Source organism: Notechis scutatus, chromosome 2 (genome assembly GCF_049901735.1).
Source record: "Notechis scutatus isolate UNSWTSFEM ecotype Mainland chromosome 2, rNotScu1.2, whole genome shotgun sequence".
Lineage (NCBI taxonomy): Eukaryota > Metazoa > Chordata > Lepidosauria > Squamata > Elapidae > Notechis > Notechis scutatus.
The window spans coordinates 40,031,081-40,049,555 of NC_142010.1; the positions used below are offsets into that span (position 1 = coordinate 40,031,081).

Genomic DNA, 18,475 nt, shown 5'->3' on the forward strand with positions numbered 1-18,475 from the left:
TAAACGAGATTGGGGTCCCCTTATACTTGCCTAGTCCGTTCGCGAAAACGTCTTTGAATTCTTGTACGAGGTCTTACTCCCAATCGACGCTTTCGGCCTTGTGGACTCCGGCTACAGTGATTCCGAGTGGCCTGAACCATTGGAGGCCTAGAAGACTAGGCCTGTCGCGATCCACAACAGTCAGTGGTAGTGCGACGGTGCGGTCCTTGAATGAGACCTGGAATCTGCGGGACCCGACGACGGGGATTCGGTTGCCCTGATAATCTTTGAGTATAACCCTTTGAGGGTTAAGGTCTTGGCGGCGAATCGTTGGAAGGAGCTGTTGGAGCGTTTTCCACGACACCATCGAGAGGGAAGATCCCGAGTCTACCTCCATCACGCAAGGTTTGTTTTCGATGGTGACCTTTACTCGGATTTTCCCGGCATCAAGGGATGTAGCGTGGCCTATGGTGATTGTTTGGTGGGTCTCTTCCCGCCTGGTTTCCTCACGCCTGGTGGAAGTGGTGGACGGCTTGTTTCTGTAGGAGTGGTTCACTTTTTCTTGGTGTGTGCCGAAGAATCCGGAAGACTGGAATTCCGCCTGTCCTGGTTTGGAGTTCTGTTTGCTTCTGCAAACCTTTGCGATGTGACCGCATCTCCCGCAATGGCGGCAAAGTGCATCAAGGAATTTGCAGCCGGATCGTGGGTGATTCGCTCCACAGCCGGCACACGGTCGAAATGAGTATTGTGAGGACTGCTCTCTCTGTTCGAAGTCGGTTGACCTCTTCCTCATCGCTGTCGGACGGGGACTCTAGGTCTTCGTGGTAAGTTAATACCGGGTGTCTCTCTGAGCAAGACGAGGTATCAGTGGCGAGTTTACGTAGCGGTGCGTTGGTGCGGCGCATTTGGGCTGCTGACTTCTTTGTCGCCTCTGCTGCTGAGGCTTCTTTAAGGGCATCGGTGAGGCTGATGTTTCCCCTTAGCCATAATTTTGCTCTGGATAGCGCCGTCTTCTAGGCCCAGAACCAAACGGTCCCGGAGGGCTTCTTCCAGGTCGGCGAACCCGCAGAGGCCTCCTAGGTTCCGGAGGTCCGCGATGTAATTGGCAAGGCTTTCGCCCTTCCGTTGATCCCTCTGGTAATATTCGTGTCTTCTTACTAGGGTTGGTACGGAGGGCGCGTAGTGAGCCCGTAGTAACGGCTCGAAGACGTCCCAGTCCATTTCTTTTACCTCTGCTGGCTTGGCAAGCGACTTTGCCATTTTAAACACGGTTGGCCCACAATGCGTTAGAAAGATAGCTCTTTTTTTGCCGGTTGTTGCATCTTTCAAATTGTTAGTTTCTAGAAACATCTGGAACCGATCCATGTAGGCCTCCCAGTCTTCGGTCTCTGGATTGAATGGAGCGGGTGGTACGGCACCGCTGGCCATGTTGCTGTTGATGGTGCGTGTTGACCACGTGCTCTGTAGGTTGCTCTGTAGGTTTAGTCAGCTCTTCGGTCTCCGTATCCCATCCTCGTCGCCAGTGTTATGTTTGGAGAATAAGGAGACCAGACATCTGACCAGTGACTTCAACTCTTTAATAATAACAGGAATCAGAATGGAACAGAGCAATGCTATGGGCAGCAGTAACCCTTTTATAGGGTTAGCTGCTGCCTTATTAACCAATGAAACTGCGCAACAGGTTCCAATTACTGACCAATAAGGACAGTCCCAAAGTAGCCAATCAGGGACTGGTTCTGGCCCAATCCCAAGTTGTTGTATAAGGACCAATCAAGTGTGCAGGTTTTCAACCCCTAATTTGCATTTAGGTTATTCACTTTTATTGATTCACAACAGTCAGTATTTCAGATTAAGGATGATTAGATCAAACCAGAATGATGGATGTATCAGATGCGTTAGATTGAGAAAAGGACAGAAATGTTAGCAGAGTCACAGAAAGAAAAATCTATTTTTATATTCAAATTGTGGAGTTTCATATACAAATAAACTCCTTAAAACGTATGTGGCTGGGTTTTTTAAAACATATATATGTTAAAGACAGTTTATGTTTTTGATTGAATACACTGCCAAAACCTCGAGATAACTTACATTAAAACAGTTACAATAATATTTTTATTGCTACAGCTGTTCCAGAATGGAACAAAAACATTGAGACTACACAACTTTCTCTTTATGAAACTTTAGTTTGGGAATGTGAAGCAATTGGCAAACCAAAGCCTTCATATAGTTGGTTTAAACCACTTACATCAGAGGTAAGAATTTCATTAGATTTGGATTCATTTGAAAATCAGCATTTTATTTTAGATGCTTTTATCTTTTAACTCATAACTACAGCTATAGTGTTAAATAAGACGCATCTCCACTTATTTGTCTGTTCAAATAAATAGGCTAATTCTACCAGAAGCTCAGCCCTTATTTTAATGCTCCTTTTTAAAAAAATAAATAAATAAACATCTTGCTACAATAAGCTAAGCAGTCCTGGTTTCTTTTGAGGGGAGCACCAAATAGGAAAAAAAAAAAGACCAGGATTTGTTAAAAAAAATTAATCCACCAGCCCAACTTGTGATAATAAGTTTTCTAATATAGTTACACACCATATTAAAAAGTAAGGATCATGTAATGCATGATTGTAGCACAACTAAGAAAACTTCTCCTAAATGTCTTCATAATAGTATGAATTTCTGCATGAAGGAGGCCTTTAATCTACATTGTCCTACAGAGACTTCTATGCTGTTCAGAATTCCTGAAAACATGGAATTCTGGATTGTGTGGAAACATCACACATATTCTACCCCCTGCATAGATTTCTGGATAAATAATTATGTCTGACCCATTAGACAGACGGAGATGGATAGGTAGATAGGTAGTTAGATAGAGGTAGAGATGTATACACACACACACACACACACACACACACACACACACGGGTGGGATTCTACCGGTTCGCACTGGTTCAGTAGAACCGGTTCTTACGGTTCCTGGTAGTTTGGAGAACCGGTAAATCTGGCTGGCCCTGCACCGTCCCTATCTCACATGTGCAACATCATTCCCCCGGCCATCTCTGGGCCTCCCCGGGCCTCCTCAAGTTAACTCTGGGGCTCTCGGGGCCTCCCCCTGCCATCTTCAGGGCTCCCCAGGGCTCCTTAGGCCATCTCCAGGGCTCCCTGGGCCTCGCCCAGCCTACCTACCTGCCCCCCACATTCCTGGGCTCGGGTGGCTGACTTCCCCACCAGTACGGCCCCATCCCGCTGGCGGCACTGGCTGGCTAAGCCACCACGTGGCGCTCTCCCACCTCTCCCTACCACATGGGGGAGAGAGAGAGAGAGAGAGAGAGAGAGAGAGAGAGAGATCCATATATCTATATATCTATTACGCAATGTCCAATTCATATTTTGAAGCCTAAACTTAAATATATGAAGTACATACTTTTTAAATCTATACAAATTAATTTTGGTGGTGATCCCAGGTTTTAACATTATATGAATATATGATCAAACTCTCACCATCTTTTCCTGGAGCTTAAAGATAAATAATTAGTAACAGAATAATAAAATATTTATTGTAGATTTATTGTGTATCTACTTTTGTTAGTTCAGATATCCTGAACTTGTCCATTTTCCTATTGTTTTTAGTTTTGTGTGTACTTATTCACTAAATTAGGGTTTTTTGTTTTTTTTTGGCTCAAAAGAAAGATTGGAAGATTGAATTGCACATGATATAAAATACCTAAATTAAATATTCTGATATGTCTGTATGTTAGAGAAAAGGAAATTCATTCTAAGGATACTTTAAGCTTGGAGATAGAATAAAGCACTGAGAAGATATTTAGTAAATAGCCTATTCTCTACTACTTAAAACTACTGAAGTGATGTTAATTAGTTTTTCTATAGTAGCCACACAACCAGAGAGTGTATTCTCATCAAAATGATAAGCTAAGCAAAATTGGAATGGGTCAGTTCTAAGGGTTCTATTCTATGAAGGCTATCCAGAGTGCCAACTATATTATTTTTAAATGGGCCTTGATGATACAAAGGATATGACAACTGAATGCAACTGTCTTTGTTTAAAATAATTATACATTTACTTGTAAGGCATAGACCCAGAATTAAGGACCATAGGGATCATTAAGAGAACTTGGACATGAAATCTAGACTGAATGGAAAAGGATGGGTGAACATAATTTATTTATCAATTTTTTAAAGCTGGGCATCTCCCTAGAAAATGATTTTGGGTGGCATGTGACACAATTTAAAAATAATAAATATGTATAAAACAGTCACAATTAAATATAACAATGAAAGAAGCACACAAAATAGGAAACATCATATTAACCATTACAAGGGAGCCAGCACAAAATCTTCCTGGTTCTCTAGGACTCTAAGGCCTGATTACATAGTCAGGTTTTGGAAATGTACGGAATACTGAGAGATGGAACTAATCTCATTTTTCCAGAGAAGATTCCGTATTGTGGGAACCACAACAAAGAGGCCATCTTCTGGAAAATATCAAATGCAATTCCCTGGCAGATAAAATCTACCATGTGCCTTCTCTGCAAGAGTTGATGGACAGATAGTAATAGGAGGTGGTCCCTCAGATAACCATGAAGGGCTTTAAAAGTCAAAAACAATACCAGGCAAATTAGCAAGCAATGCAGCTCATGGAGCAAAGGTGTAATGTTTAGGGGCACACAAGAAGTTGGAAAATTGAAATGCTTACTTCCCATTCAAACAGAGGCCACTTTTAACATGTATTTTATTCATTCAATCAATTATATGGCTGTCCATCTTACAGATAAACTCTGGGAAGCTAACAACAACCCACAAAAGTTATATAATAAAAGCTCTGTCAACAACAATGCAGGCATTGGACTTAGTATTTGCTTATGTACTTTCTTGGTTGTATGGCTTTTTTATTTTTGTAGGAAAGAATTCAAATTGAAAATGGCACTCTTACTATAGGTATGCTGAACATATCAGATTCTGGTCTCTATCAATGTGTTGCGGAAAACAAATATGATTCCATTTACTCCAATGCTGAGCTAAGAGTGATGGGTAAGTTTAAGGCTGAAAAAGATAAATAGGACAACGGAGATTTAAAAAAGTAACATTTCTTAAAAGTTGATTAGAAAGACAATCTTAAAGAAGAAAATGCATGCATGGCTTAAGGAAAAAAGAAGATATTATGTAATAGTTTATTCAAAAATAAAAATAACTGAATTTAGTGGATGTGGCTGTCAGTTAATGTGTGTAGGATTGCAGCCCCATTCATTTCTAAGAAATGTCAAAATATGTTTTAGAGCACATATGCTTTGGGGATCCAGGATTATATTTTATCTGGCTATTTTGTGAGGAAAACATACCCTATATACTGTAAACTGGAGAAGTGTACATGTTAATCCAAATTATTGATTTAGTGCTGTTAATACGGTACTTTTCATATATTTTATAAATTCCTCTTATTAAATCACGGAGAGCCCCTAAAGACCACCCCAACACTTTTGATGGGACTAAATATAACTTGGAGCTTCAGGTTTTGTTCCACAGCTCAAAGTTGTTTTGATTAATTGATTATTTATATATAGCTTCCGCTCCTGATTTTTCTAAATACCCCATGAAAAAAACATCAGGCGTCCATGTGGGAGGTGAAGTAACCATTGGATGCAAACCCAGTGCTTCTCTCAAAGCTGTTATTAATTGGAAAAAAGACACTGAACCTCTGCAGCAAGGTAAAAGGTATGCCTATATATAGGTATGCCTTTATATTTTACTTTTTATGTGAATAGTATTGCAACCTTTACGTGTCAAATCTTAACAGGAGCCAAATATAAAGAGACTGCCCCAGATGTGTTATTTTAAAACTCCTTTGTCTTTAAACAGAGAATTTACTGCACATATCTGATCATAAATTGCTTTTTAGGTTTTGCTGAATTTCAAATGTAGGGCCATCATCGTTCCAAAGCAAAATCCTGAATTTTATTTAGGGTCATGGAACTCATTTGGCAACCATGGGCAACAGCAAGAAGGTTTTGGAAAGTCCAAAAGAGGACTCATAAAGAATCAAATATGTTCAGGAGCTTAAAATGGCTCAGAGTTTCATGCCCTTTACATCAGTCTATGCTTCTCTAGCATTGCCTGTTCCTCTAAGCAAAGAAAAGCTTTATGTGTTGTATTTCTGCCTGTTCTGTACTTGGTAAAAAATCATGTCACTTTATTGGTTCAGTCTGGACTGAAAGGCAACAAGCTCACCAAGGATATCAGGGTGAAAGATATTCTGAAGGTATTTATGACTAATCCAAGATTATGGGTCTAAATTAAATCCAGTGGAATTTAAATCAATAGAAATAAAAAGTGCCTCTAATTGCAGCTTCAGCGTGCCTTTAACTAATTCACCAGTAGTATCCATTTGCTTCACGCTCCCCAGGAACAAATGCTAATTCCACACTTGCTTCATAATGGTATAATTATTACATTCGATTGCTTCACTTCTGTGAGAGCTGTAAAACAGAAGAATGAGGAGAGGGCCCATGAATAATTTGAGTGCAGAAATCCCAAATAAGGAAGAATACATTTTAAGTGCAGGGCAAGGACAGTGAATAAATGTTTAACCTAGAATACTGTTCCTGTTTAAACCATTTGCGTGAAGCAAAGTATATTGCTGTGGGGTTTTTGTTGTTGTTGTTCTGTTTTGTTTGTTATTCTTTTTCCACCAACTTTGGATATTAGGCATGCCATTTTGAGAAGACAAAGAAGATGATGCCAATCACTGCTATATCTTGAGCTGCAAAGTATTCTGTCTTAGTGAAAATAGGGGGTGGATACTTTAAATTTAAAATAAACATTCAACTTGGGTTCTTTAAGAAATACGCATCTCATTTATTAACCTAAGAAGATGCCTGATTGACAGGCCCACCAAGCTGGGATTTAGTATCATGAAAAATGTGAGAAAATAAACAAATGTTGATGCAAAGCAACAAATGATTAATTGGCCTTGGAGAAAATGAAACCTGAATATAAAATGTATTGATGTAAAACTCATGAGAAAACAGCTGAATTTTTAGTTCTCTGTGGATGGTGCTATCCAGTGCGTGTTTCTGCCCTCGTACTTTATACTGTTGCTCTGCAAAATCTGAAGATGAAATATTGATGACTGTAAAGTCAACATTGCAAATGTGATCAAAATAACAGAAAGGCTTAGTATATTTTAGTGGACTTTATAAACTAAAAGCTCTTTATAGAACTAAACGCTGTTGAATACATCATAAACATTTAATGTCCTCATTTCCATTTTGTTGGCTTTTTCTATTTTTTGGCTTGGGAACTGGGATGTTTTAAAAAGTAAAAATGTGTTTATTAAATTCATTTTAAACAGTCATATATAAAATAAAAATGAACAATTTGCCACATGCAAAAATAAAATACCGTACAAGTAAGCACATCTAATAATCTGTAATTACAATTATATTCCAAATTTGCTTGATTGTAGAGGCAAACTAAGCTTTCAGTGTTCACCAAGAATTTTCTCCAAAGGGATGAAGTGACATTTTCTGATTAATAGAAAGTATAGTTTCCTCAAGAAATTCTAAATTACATATCTATGAATTCCAATATACTCCTTATAGAACTACAGCATTTTTCCATCTTCTAGGGCAGGGGTGTCAAACTCATGGCCCGAAGACCGGATGCATTGCTCGCTGGCTATGCCCACCCCTGGTTTAGCAACAGGCACCAACATGCCTACTGTCCCTGTCCTATTGTTTCTTTTATTTTTCTTATATGTATCCATTTCATGTATTCATAACTATGTATATACTTATACCTATTATCTTGTAAGCGATTGACAAATCAAAATAAATAAATAAATAAAATGTCACTTGATGACAGCATGATACCATGAGTTTGACACCACTGTTCTAGGGATTATTCTTTTTGCTCTTGTTAGAGTATGGTTGATCTTTCCCATGTCACTTTCTTCCATTGTATATTATGGTTTTCCTTTTGAGATAGAAGAAATGGTGGATAAATATGGCTGAATATAAAACTGGATTTTCTACAGTGCTATTTTTCTGCATTAGTTAGTACTTTAAAACATGTTGAACCCATTTAAAATCTATTCATACATTTTTGAAATGATATTTTTAAAATGTTAAGTTAAATTTACTTTATTATGAAAACATCCTTTCTAATATTGACATTCCATTTTTCACTCTTTCTCTTTTAATCCTTTCAGTCTAGTAGGGTATGCATTTGTAGTAGCTCCTATACCTAGACCGCCTTACTCTCTATTCTCAGCAGAAAGTTCTTTTCCAATTCTAGATTATTGAAGAATCAATTTAAATTGACTTTAGGCTGTGGAAAGGGAACTTCACAAAGACAGTAGTGTCACATAAACAGGAAAAGCCCAAGGGGAACATCAGGTCAGCCATAAAACAAACTTACATAGGAAAAGGAATCAAATAAAAAAGGTATTAAAGAATCCCTATAGACAAAAGCCTAAGTAATTAAGAAAACTAGACAAATAAGAAAAGGAAACAAAAAGATAATTTAGAAAACCCTTACAAACACAGGACATACCAAATAAGCAAAACAAACAGACAAAAGACACAAAAGATAAATTACAAAAGGGACAGACAGGAGATTGCCACAGAACAAATATGAAAAACTATCTTAAAGCTAAAAGAGATTACAGAAAACCAATAATACAATCTAGCCACCCCGCGGAGTTTGTCTTCTGCACCCCACGGAGTTTGCCCTCCGGCGGGCATAAAGACAATCTCAAACAGGATTTGAAACATTAAGCACAAATACAAACATTCACACAAAATCAACTTACAAAGGGAAAAAAGGGTATAAAAACCGGGGACTTACCATAAGAAGCCAGCTAGCCCAGGAATGCAGACTTCTCGCTGTCCACCACCTTCCTGAAAAATAAAAAGATCCAGCTTTCAAGCAGTTGTCCGTATCCTTGAGCTGGAGCTCTCCCAGCGGGAAAATCGAATCCTCGGAAGAAAGGTATTTTGACACCTTTCAACAAGGTTTAGGATCATGGCCATTTGTGTTACATTAAGAAGATTCAGGGATGAGACAAAATTAATGCAAACCGGTACCTTTTGTTGATGACATGCTGATATTAACTAATATAACTTACTAGTGGACCAATGGTATTGTTTTTTCATCTAACTTTAATTAATCTCTGCAGCTGTATTTCTAATTAAAGACTGAAATGACAGAAATCAAAGCCATAGATTTTCCTTCATGCTTCAAGTCATCACATATTGCATCATGCACTGAGATATATGCAAAATTTTAGTCTATTCAGCAGAATCATTTTCTGTTTCTGTTTCTCTAGCCAGCTGAAAATTAACACTATACTGTACTAGTAGGTGCTACAATGTAGTTCTACACTTCTCAAAATTGTAAACAATTAAAAATTGTGGTTTACCCAGTAGCAAAACAGCAACTTTAGGTACAAACCACACAATGTGAATTAATAATTGTAACTATTGTTCAAAATTACTATTATTGATTAGCTTTGTACACCATCTTTCCTTTAAAAGGATAGCACAACTCTGGGAAGCACCCAAGAATTCCAGGAGGCAAGCTGCTTATGGTTCTTACTGCCAGAAATGTTTTCCCTCAGGTGGTTTAGAGAATAAGTCAATCACCTCTTCTCTGTGACAGCCCCTCAAGTACTGGAAGACAATTGTCATGTTCCCTCTAATTCTTCTCTTTGATAGACTAGACATATCTAGCCTCTCAACAATTTATCATATGATTTAGCCCCCAGATCCTTTATCAACTTTGATATTGAGACACTTTCTAGGGTCTCCATTTTTTTTTTTTTTTTGTGATGACCAGGACTGTGTACAGTATTAAGTGTGGCCTCAGTAATGCATTACAAAGCATCATTATCACTTTTTGTGATATTGATATTATTCCTATGTCCAGGATTGCATTGTTGTTGTTTGGCTGCTGCAGCACATTACTGGCTCATACTCAAGTGGTGGTCCATGAGGACATCTAGATCTCTCTCACAGTTACTACCTATTGAGCTAGGTATTGCTTATTTTGTATCTATGCATTTGGGTTTTCCTGTCTAAATGCAGTACCTTACTTTTTTCACCACTGAAATGCATCTTATTGGATGGACTCCAATACTCAAGTCTGTCAAGATTCTTCTGCATTTTTAATGTGAACTAGATAACTAGAATTTTACAGAGCAGTCCAAGAGTAGTCCAATTTCTTACCAAACTTCTTTTTGGGTTCATTAGTCAAGGTTCAACTAATGAACCCAAGCAAATCAGAACTCTGAGACTGTAATCTTCCTCAAAGGACTTCTTTATTGGGTACATCAATCAGTATGATAAAATGTAAAGCCAACTCTAAATCTTTCCTTCAGTTTCAGTATAATTAAAATAGGAAATAACTCCCTCCCCAATTGTCACAGGTCATGTAGACTAATTAGGTTAACTGGCAGGTTCTCGAGGTACTCCTCCACAATTTTAGCCATCACCTATGGAGATGACCTAGGTTCTCATGAGAAAGCTCTGTGTTGTATCTAGCAATGCGTTCCATCCATCTTCCACCATCCCCAAACTGTGTGGCAACTGAGGAACAGGAAAATGGCCAGGTTCATTTTGAAGTTGACAATCTCTTTATATACGCCCAGCACTTCTTACATGTAAAGTTGCTGCATTGCAAATAATAACATTCTTGATCCAACAAGAGAGTTTTCTATTTATTTTTCTTCTTGTTATATATCTACTATAGCAGGAGTTCACAAACCTTGGGCCATGGCCCACTACCAGGCCGTGAGCTGCTTAAAGCCAGACTGCTTGAAGCAGTGAGCAAGCACCCTCACTCATCACCCCTTGTGCAATCAGTGGGCAACCATGTGTACTCCATCTGCACAAGTGGCATGCATGCATGCCCACCGCTCACACAAATGAAGCTGTGCATAGGTGCACGCTTGCCTTGCCGCTTGCACAGATCCACCTTCTCCTCCTCCCTTCTAATCTGCAAAGCTGGGAAATTCTATACTATAGGACAGAAATAGACATTAACAAAAAGTAAAGATGGATTAGGAATAATTTATCATAGACAGAAGGTCATAAACATTCATTTAAAGTATGTGTAAAACATTTAATTACTACATTATTTACTGCATTAAATTTAGGCTGATAAGAGACTACTTTAGGTTCATAAGAGACTACTTTAATCCATTATCTACTCTAAGCATGGACAACTAATAGTAAAAGATACACATGATAAAACATTGTGTTATCTGAAATATTTCACATTGTGATATCTGAAACTAGTTTCTCTGGAACAACAAAACATACAAGTCATCTCAGATGCAAATAAAGTATATAGAACATGACTGAATATGAAAGTAATTTCCCTGTGATAAAATTTAAGTGCATATTATTTAGTACAACATTGTATTCATATTTTCAAATTGATCAAGGTTAATGTCCAAGGTATTCTTGAAGCAATCTACCTATCATCTTCTCAAGGATGTTGCCACAAAATGCAATATTTGTGTATGTTCACTGGGGAGCCAGAAGAGAATAGACCATGCTAGGTGCCTTTCTGCTGTTCTACTGAATTGAATAATATTATATGTTTAAACTCCAAGATGATTTTAGTAGAATGTAAGTGGTACTAAATCAAAGAAATGTGGGATTAGTTTCAGTTATGCAGCTCTAGAATAACATACATAGGCTTAGCTGCTGTTTTTTCCCCTCCATTTGTCAACTTGACTTCTAATAGTAAATCAAGCAGAAGTTCATCAACTGACTGTGGAAATAATGTAAGGAAATTAAAACTTCTGTGTAATTTGATTGTTAATTGCTCTTTTGTGAGAAGTCTTGAATAGGCATCAGTAGATGGACTGAGATAAAATGAAAGCTTTGTAGCTGGGTAAAATGAGACAATGGTGACCAACAGTTTTACATGTATAGTGCATTCAGAAAGCATTCAGACCCCCTTCATTTTTCTCAATTTTGTGATGCTGCAGCCTGATTCTAGAGCTGTTGAAATTCATTTTTTCCTCATTTCTTTACACTCAGTACCCCATAATGACAAAGTGAAAACAGATTTTTAGAAATGTCTGTAAGTTTATTAACATTGTCATAAATATTCAGACCCTTCACTCAGTACTTTGTTGAAGTACCTTTAGCAGCAATTACAGCCTCAAGTCTTTTTGGGTATGACGAAACAAGTTTTTTTTTAGGGAATTTTCTGCCATTTTCTGCCATGTCCTTTGTTCTGTTCCACTTTCCCTTAATCCTGACCAGTCTCCCAGTCCTTGCTGCTAAAAGTATGCACCTCCGCAGCATACTTCCAGCACCATACTTCACTGTTGGGATGATATTGGGCAGGTGATGAACAGTGCCTAGTTTCCTCCAGACATAACATTTATAATTGAGGCCAAACAGTTCAATCTTGGTTTCATAAAACCAGATAATTTTGTTCCTCACGGTCTGAGAGTCCTTCAGGTGCTTTTTTGCAAACTACAAATGGGTTTTTCATGTGTTTTGCACTGCTTCTCTCTAGCCATTCTGCCATAAAGCCCAGATTGGGTGCAGTGATGCTTGTCTGGAACTCTCTCCCATCTCCCCACAGGATCTCTGGAGCTCAGTCAGAGTGACCATTGCTTCTTGGTCATCTCTCTTACTAAGACCCTTCTCCCTTGATGGCTCAGTTTCATTGGGTGATCAGCTCTTGGAAGAGTCCTGTTGTGTCAAACATTTTCCATTTGAGAATTATGGAGGCCACTGTGCTCTTAAGAACCTTCAGTGAAGCAGAAATTTTATTGTAATGTTCCCTAGATCTGTGCCGTTCAATAATCCTGTCTCTGAGCTCTTGAGGCAGTTCCTTTGATCTCATGGCTTTTGCTCTGCTACAGTATGCATTGTCAGCTGTGAGGCCTTCTACAGAGAGGTGTGAGCCTTTCCAAATCATGTCCAATCAAGTTAATTTACCACAGGTCAGTGTCAATCAAGGTATAGAAACATCTCAGCAATGATCAAGAGAAATAAATATAAGACACCTGAGCTAAATTTCAAGCATTGTTGCAAAGCGTCTGTATACTTATATAATGTATATATCAGGTGTTTTTTTTTAAAAAAGAAACATACATTCATTTCTAAAATTCTGTTTTCACTTTGTCGTTGTGGGGTACAGAGTGTAGATTAATGAGAAAAAAATGAATTTCAACAACTGTAGAATCAGGATGCATCATAACAAAATTGACAAAAGTGAAGGGGGTCTAAATTCACACACACACACACTCATGCAGTGGCATATGACATATGATAAAAATATTCTTACAATTGTGTGTCAATATTTTCTGTGGTTTTATATGTTTTTGCTTTGTTACTTAGAGAAGGCATTCTATATTTTGCAGGGCCATGACTCTATAAAATGATAAATGTTCTATCACTTTATAATTAAAACAAAATTTAATTAGGATTGGACAAGAAAAAACAACAGCACAGACCTTGCTTAATAAGTTCCTTGTTCAGGGACCATCTAAAATTACTGCAATGCTGAAAAAGATAACTAATTTCTATAGAAATCTTTGGGGGAACCACAGCTGATCAAATGTAAAACCAATCCCCATTTGTCATTTTTTTTTAAAATACCTCTATTGATATCTTAAAACTCAATTGATGGCATTACAGATGTTCAGACTTAATACAGGCTGACAGAAAAGGAACCTACTGATTCAGAAGTGGGAAGAAATTAAAAGGCAGGAAAAAAATGCCATCATGCTAAGCAAATCCCAGGACATTTGCCTTTTTCTTTTTTTACCTTGATACCTGATCACCTCAAACACTGAGCACAGGTGTGAGAATTCTCTTGTGTTTGACAGTTGGTTGAACAAAGTCAGTGATAATTAACTCCAAATCAGCATCTTTGGCTCCTCTGAAATCGTAGTTTGATTTTGTGCTTTGCAGTCTTTGCAGTTCTATACAATGCATAATTACACAGCTTATTTCCTTTTCTTTATTTTGTTTGTGTAGTTTTGGCCACTCCTTTCCTACCTCAGGAAAATATGATCTGGATTTTTTTTTAAAAAAATCATCACTTGAACTTATTTTCAACTGTTGAAAATTGCATATAAAATCACAGCATAGCAGCTGGACCTTTCATAAATTAATTTTTGAAAAGGGAACATTTTTTGTAACTTAGAATAACACAATGTTGTTGTTTTTCTAGCACAAAATGTTTTGTTTTTTTTAAAGAATCTATGTTAGTCTCTCCACATGTCATCCTTAGTGAAGCGTGCAAACCAGCATCTGCATTTTCTGCATCGGTTCAGGGGAGCACATCTTTCTCCTTCTGTCCTGGCCACTTTTTACAGAGGCACAACTGAGAGAGATTTAACAAAAATCATCACTGTTTGGTTTGGTGGCTGAAGTGTCTCAGAGAGTGGTAAGCTGAGAAAAGTATAGGAAGCTCACTTCCAGTTATTCAGAATACTGCTCATAAGTGCTATGTGCTTAGAGCTCAAAGCATTGTTCAAGATCCCTATAAACACCCATTTTATGGTCTGTTTCTGTTGCCCCCCCTCTGGGAGGAGGTTTTGAAATATTTCTAGCAGAATTACCAGATTCTGTAACAGCTTTCTTCCCTATGCCATCTGTCTGGTAAAGTCGCAAGATTTGTTTTTCTAGCCATTTTACATTTATACACCAGAACTAGATTGTGTTGTTTCTCTGTGTTATATAATATATGTGGGTATGTGGGTATTTATTTATTTATTTATATATTTTTTGTCATTTTTATGTAGTGTACATAATCTTACTACACAGTAATCTTAGTGTACAGTACACTAAACTTAAATATCCTAGATTAAGGACAGAATAGGAGAGTAGAAGGAAAATAGCATCTGCAAAATGTGATATAGAGGGTATCACTAGAAGATGGGCAGCATGGGGGAAGACAATCTATTATTTAATAAAAGCATAGACCCAATGTATGCACCTCGGTAACAGTAGCATTTCTAGTATTAGGGATGCAAAGTCAAAGAAACAAGCAAACACATCAGATACTGGTATAGGTTTCCTCCTGAAATAAAGCCATGACTAACTGCTGTTTGTTACATATGTTTTTAGGAATATATTTCTACTCTCAGACTTGAATCAATATTGGAATAACATAATAGAAACAATGAAAGGAAAAAAGAATCATATTTTGACTGATGACTTTTGGTGATTTTAATTTCAGCCAAAAACCCAGGAATAATCTAAGTAATGTGTTAAAGTATAATAAGATATTTTTTTTGGGTGTGTGTGGCAAATCCATAGCTGATATGGTTGAAATATTTAGTGCTTGTAAAAATTTCCTTCATCTAAGATGACTTACTCAAAGAATTCGACGAAGTCTATAGGGTGAATACCAGTTACGCAAGGCGTCACAAGTGCCCAAGGGAGATCCATATCCGCTTTTCAAGAAGATGCGTGAGAGACCTAATACTTAGAATGGCCAGAGATGAGAGAGTATTATATAAGGGCAAAGAGATCATAGTTCTCAAGCAGATTCCAAGAAAAGTGAGGGCCTTAAGGCAAGAATATAAATTTTTAGCTAACCACTTAAATAAAAAAGAAATTTCATTTAAATGGCAAATTCCAGAAGGGATGCTAATATGGTGGAAGGGAAGAAAAATTAAAATAGATTCAATAGAACAAGCACAAGACTTTCTAGAACAGCTAACAACCACGGAGGATCAACATACTAAGGAGGAAACCCAAAGGAACATGCAGGAAGATCGGAACCGCCATAGGAACAAGGAAGAAAGACCCGTCCAAACTCAAGGAAAAGACAACTTACAACAAGAAAGAGTAGAAACATCCCCATACCTCCTACAAGAAGAGAGCCGTATAATTACGAGACAAAAAGCGAGGCAGACTTAAGTAAATGGAGGAAGGAAGTAAAATCCTTTCCATCAACATAAACGGCCTAAATTCAAGAGCTAAAAGGAAGAGGATTCTAACTAAACTAATAAAACAAAACGTTGATATAATTTTCATACAAGAAACACACATTAGGAAAAGTGAGGAGAAATTTCTAGATTGTCCGAAACTGGGAAAATTATTCACAGCACCAGCAGATGAGCACAAAAAGAAAGGTATTGCAATATATGTGAGAGATGATTTAAAAGCGGAGTTAATCTGGGTGGATCCTGAAGGAAGAACCCTAGTGGTACAAACTTCGATTAATGGCATTACATTTTTACTGGTAGTAATCTATGCCCCAAATGATGATCAAGGTAAATTTTTCAAACATCTTCACCAAAAATAATAGATTTCGAAAAAGGCAATATTTTTCTGATTGGCGATTTTAACTCTATTGCTGACTACCGGAAGGATCATAGTAACATGAGTAAGAATAAAAAAGGAAAAAGAGAATTTTCAAAGCCATGTAAGGATATGATCTACGAACTGAATCTGGTAGATATTTGGAGAAAACTAAACCCAAAAAAAGAACAGTTTACCTATTACTCTAACCCACACAAAATTTGGACAAGAATAGATATGGCTTGGATAAATGGTGAATTAATTAATGAAATCAAAGATAGCGAAATCTTACCAAACGACTGGGCTGACCACAACCCAATTCAAATAACCTGGAGAGGTAGAAGAAAACCAAAAAGAAGATGGACTCTTAACACTCACTTAATAAAAGAAGAAGAATACACTAATAAATTGAAAGAAGAACTGAACTTCTTAAAAGAAAATAATAATGAACTAACTTCGAAACAAAATATATGGGACACAATGAAGGCATTTATAAGAGGAACAACAATCTCTTACAATGCTATGAGAAATAAAAGAAAGTATGCCCAACAAAGTAACTTACAACAAGAAATTAAGGATTTAGAAACCCAACTACAAAAGAACCCCAAAAATCAAAGAATACAGAATCAGTTAATAACAACTAAACACAAACTAAATTTATTGGAACAAGAAAAATTGGAGATTAGTCTGAAAATGACTAAACAAATTTATTTTGAGCACGCAAACAAGCCAGGGAGATGGTTAGCCCACAAACTTAAGAAAATGAAAGAAAAAAGATTGATACACCAATTAATGGACGAGAGGGGCAATTTGCAAGAGGAGATAGAGAAGAAAAAAGAGATCACTTTTAAATACTTCAGGAAATTATACAAAAAGGAAGTTTGTGAGGACAAAAATAATGAAATACCTAGAGGAAGCGAACGAAAAAGCAATTGGAGAGGAAGAGATAGAATTATTAAACAAAAATATAACATGGTCCGAACTGAAGTCAGCAATAGAGAAGCAAAGTAACAATAAAGCGCCAGGACCGGACGGGATACCTGTAGAACTTTACAAAACAATCATAGAACAAATTGGACCACTGATGCTGGAAGTATTCAATGAGGTACTCCTAGCAGCCAAGATGCCGGACTCGTGGAGGGGAGCCTTAATTTCGCTGATCCCGAAGGAGGACCTAGACCATAGACTTATTAATAATTATAGACCAATCTCGCTCCTGAATGCAGATTACAAACTATTCTCTTCTATAATAGCTAATAGACTAAAACAGGTTCTAAACACACATATCCATGAAGATCAAAATGGATTTCTCCCATTTCGACAAATTAAGAATAATCTAAGAACAGTGATAGATATTTCAGAATACTATGAAGCCCATCCGGAAAAACAATTTGCATTTATGTTTTTGGACGCTGAAAAAGCATTCGACAATTTAAATTGGCATTTTTTAATTCAAAAAATATACAATATGAACCTCGGCACTAGATTCGAAAATGTCATCACTACAATTTACCACACGCAACAGGCAAATATTCTAATAAATGGGGAACAAACTGACCCGATAAAAATAGAAAAAGGGGTTAGACAGGGTTGCCCTCTCTCTCCTCTGCTTTTCATATTCGCCCTAGAATCTCTTTTGACGTATATTAGGCAAAATTCGAGAATTAGAGGACTGAGGATTAAATCAGAAGAGTACAAAGTACAAGCCTTCGCTGATGATTTGGTTTTTTTTCTGGAGGAGCCTATAGAAAAAGGACATAACTTATTAGAAGAACTAGAACGATTTGGAGAAGTCGCAGGATTTAAAATTAATAGGGGAAAAACGAAATTAATGTCTAAAAATTTAACAGGAGACCAGAATAAAGAACTAGAGACAATAATGGGAATACAGGTGACAAAAAAAATTAAATACTTAGGAATTTGGCTTACTCCACAAAGCAAATCATTAAAAGAAAACAACTATGACAAACTTCTCCAACAATCCAAGAAAGATTTAGATTCCTGGAGTACATTACAACTTTCCTTATTGGGCAGGATTGCTCTGATTAAGATGAATATTCTGCCAAAATTTCTATATCTATTCCAGACAATTCCAATCAAATTAAATTAAAAAAAAATTATGCAATTAAACAAGATAACACTGAAATTTATTTGGCAGGGGAAAAAAGCTAGGATTAATGTAAAAGCCCTACA

General features: G+C 37.2%; 1 protein-coding gene across 1 annotated transcript in view; it reads left to right on the top strand.

Moving 5' to 3' along the window:
* Window positions 1–18,475, top strand: part of LOC113417959 (contactin-6-like) — a 137,876-nt gene that overhangs the window by 69,828 nt on the left and 49,573 nt on the right. The window contains exons 7-10 of the mRNA XM_026676589.2: window positions 439–449; window positions 2,104–2,231; window positions 4,901–5,030; window positions 5,561–5,711. Coding sequence (XP_026532374.1) covers window positions 439–449; window positions 2,104–2,231; window positions 4,901–5,030; window positions 5,561–5,711 — 420 coding nt within the window. The remainder of the gene's footprint in view (window positions 1–438; window positions 450–2,103; window positions 2,232–4,900; window positions 5,031–5,560; window positions 5,712–18,475) is intronic.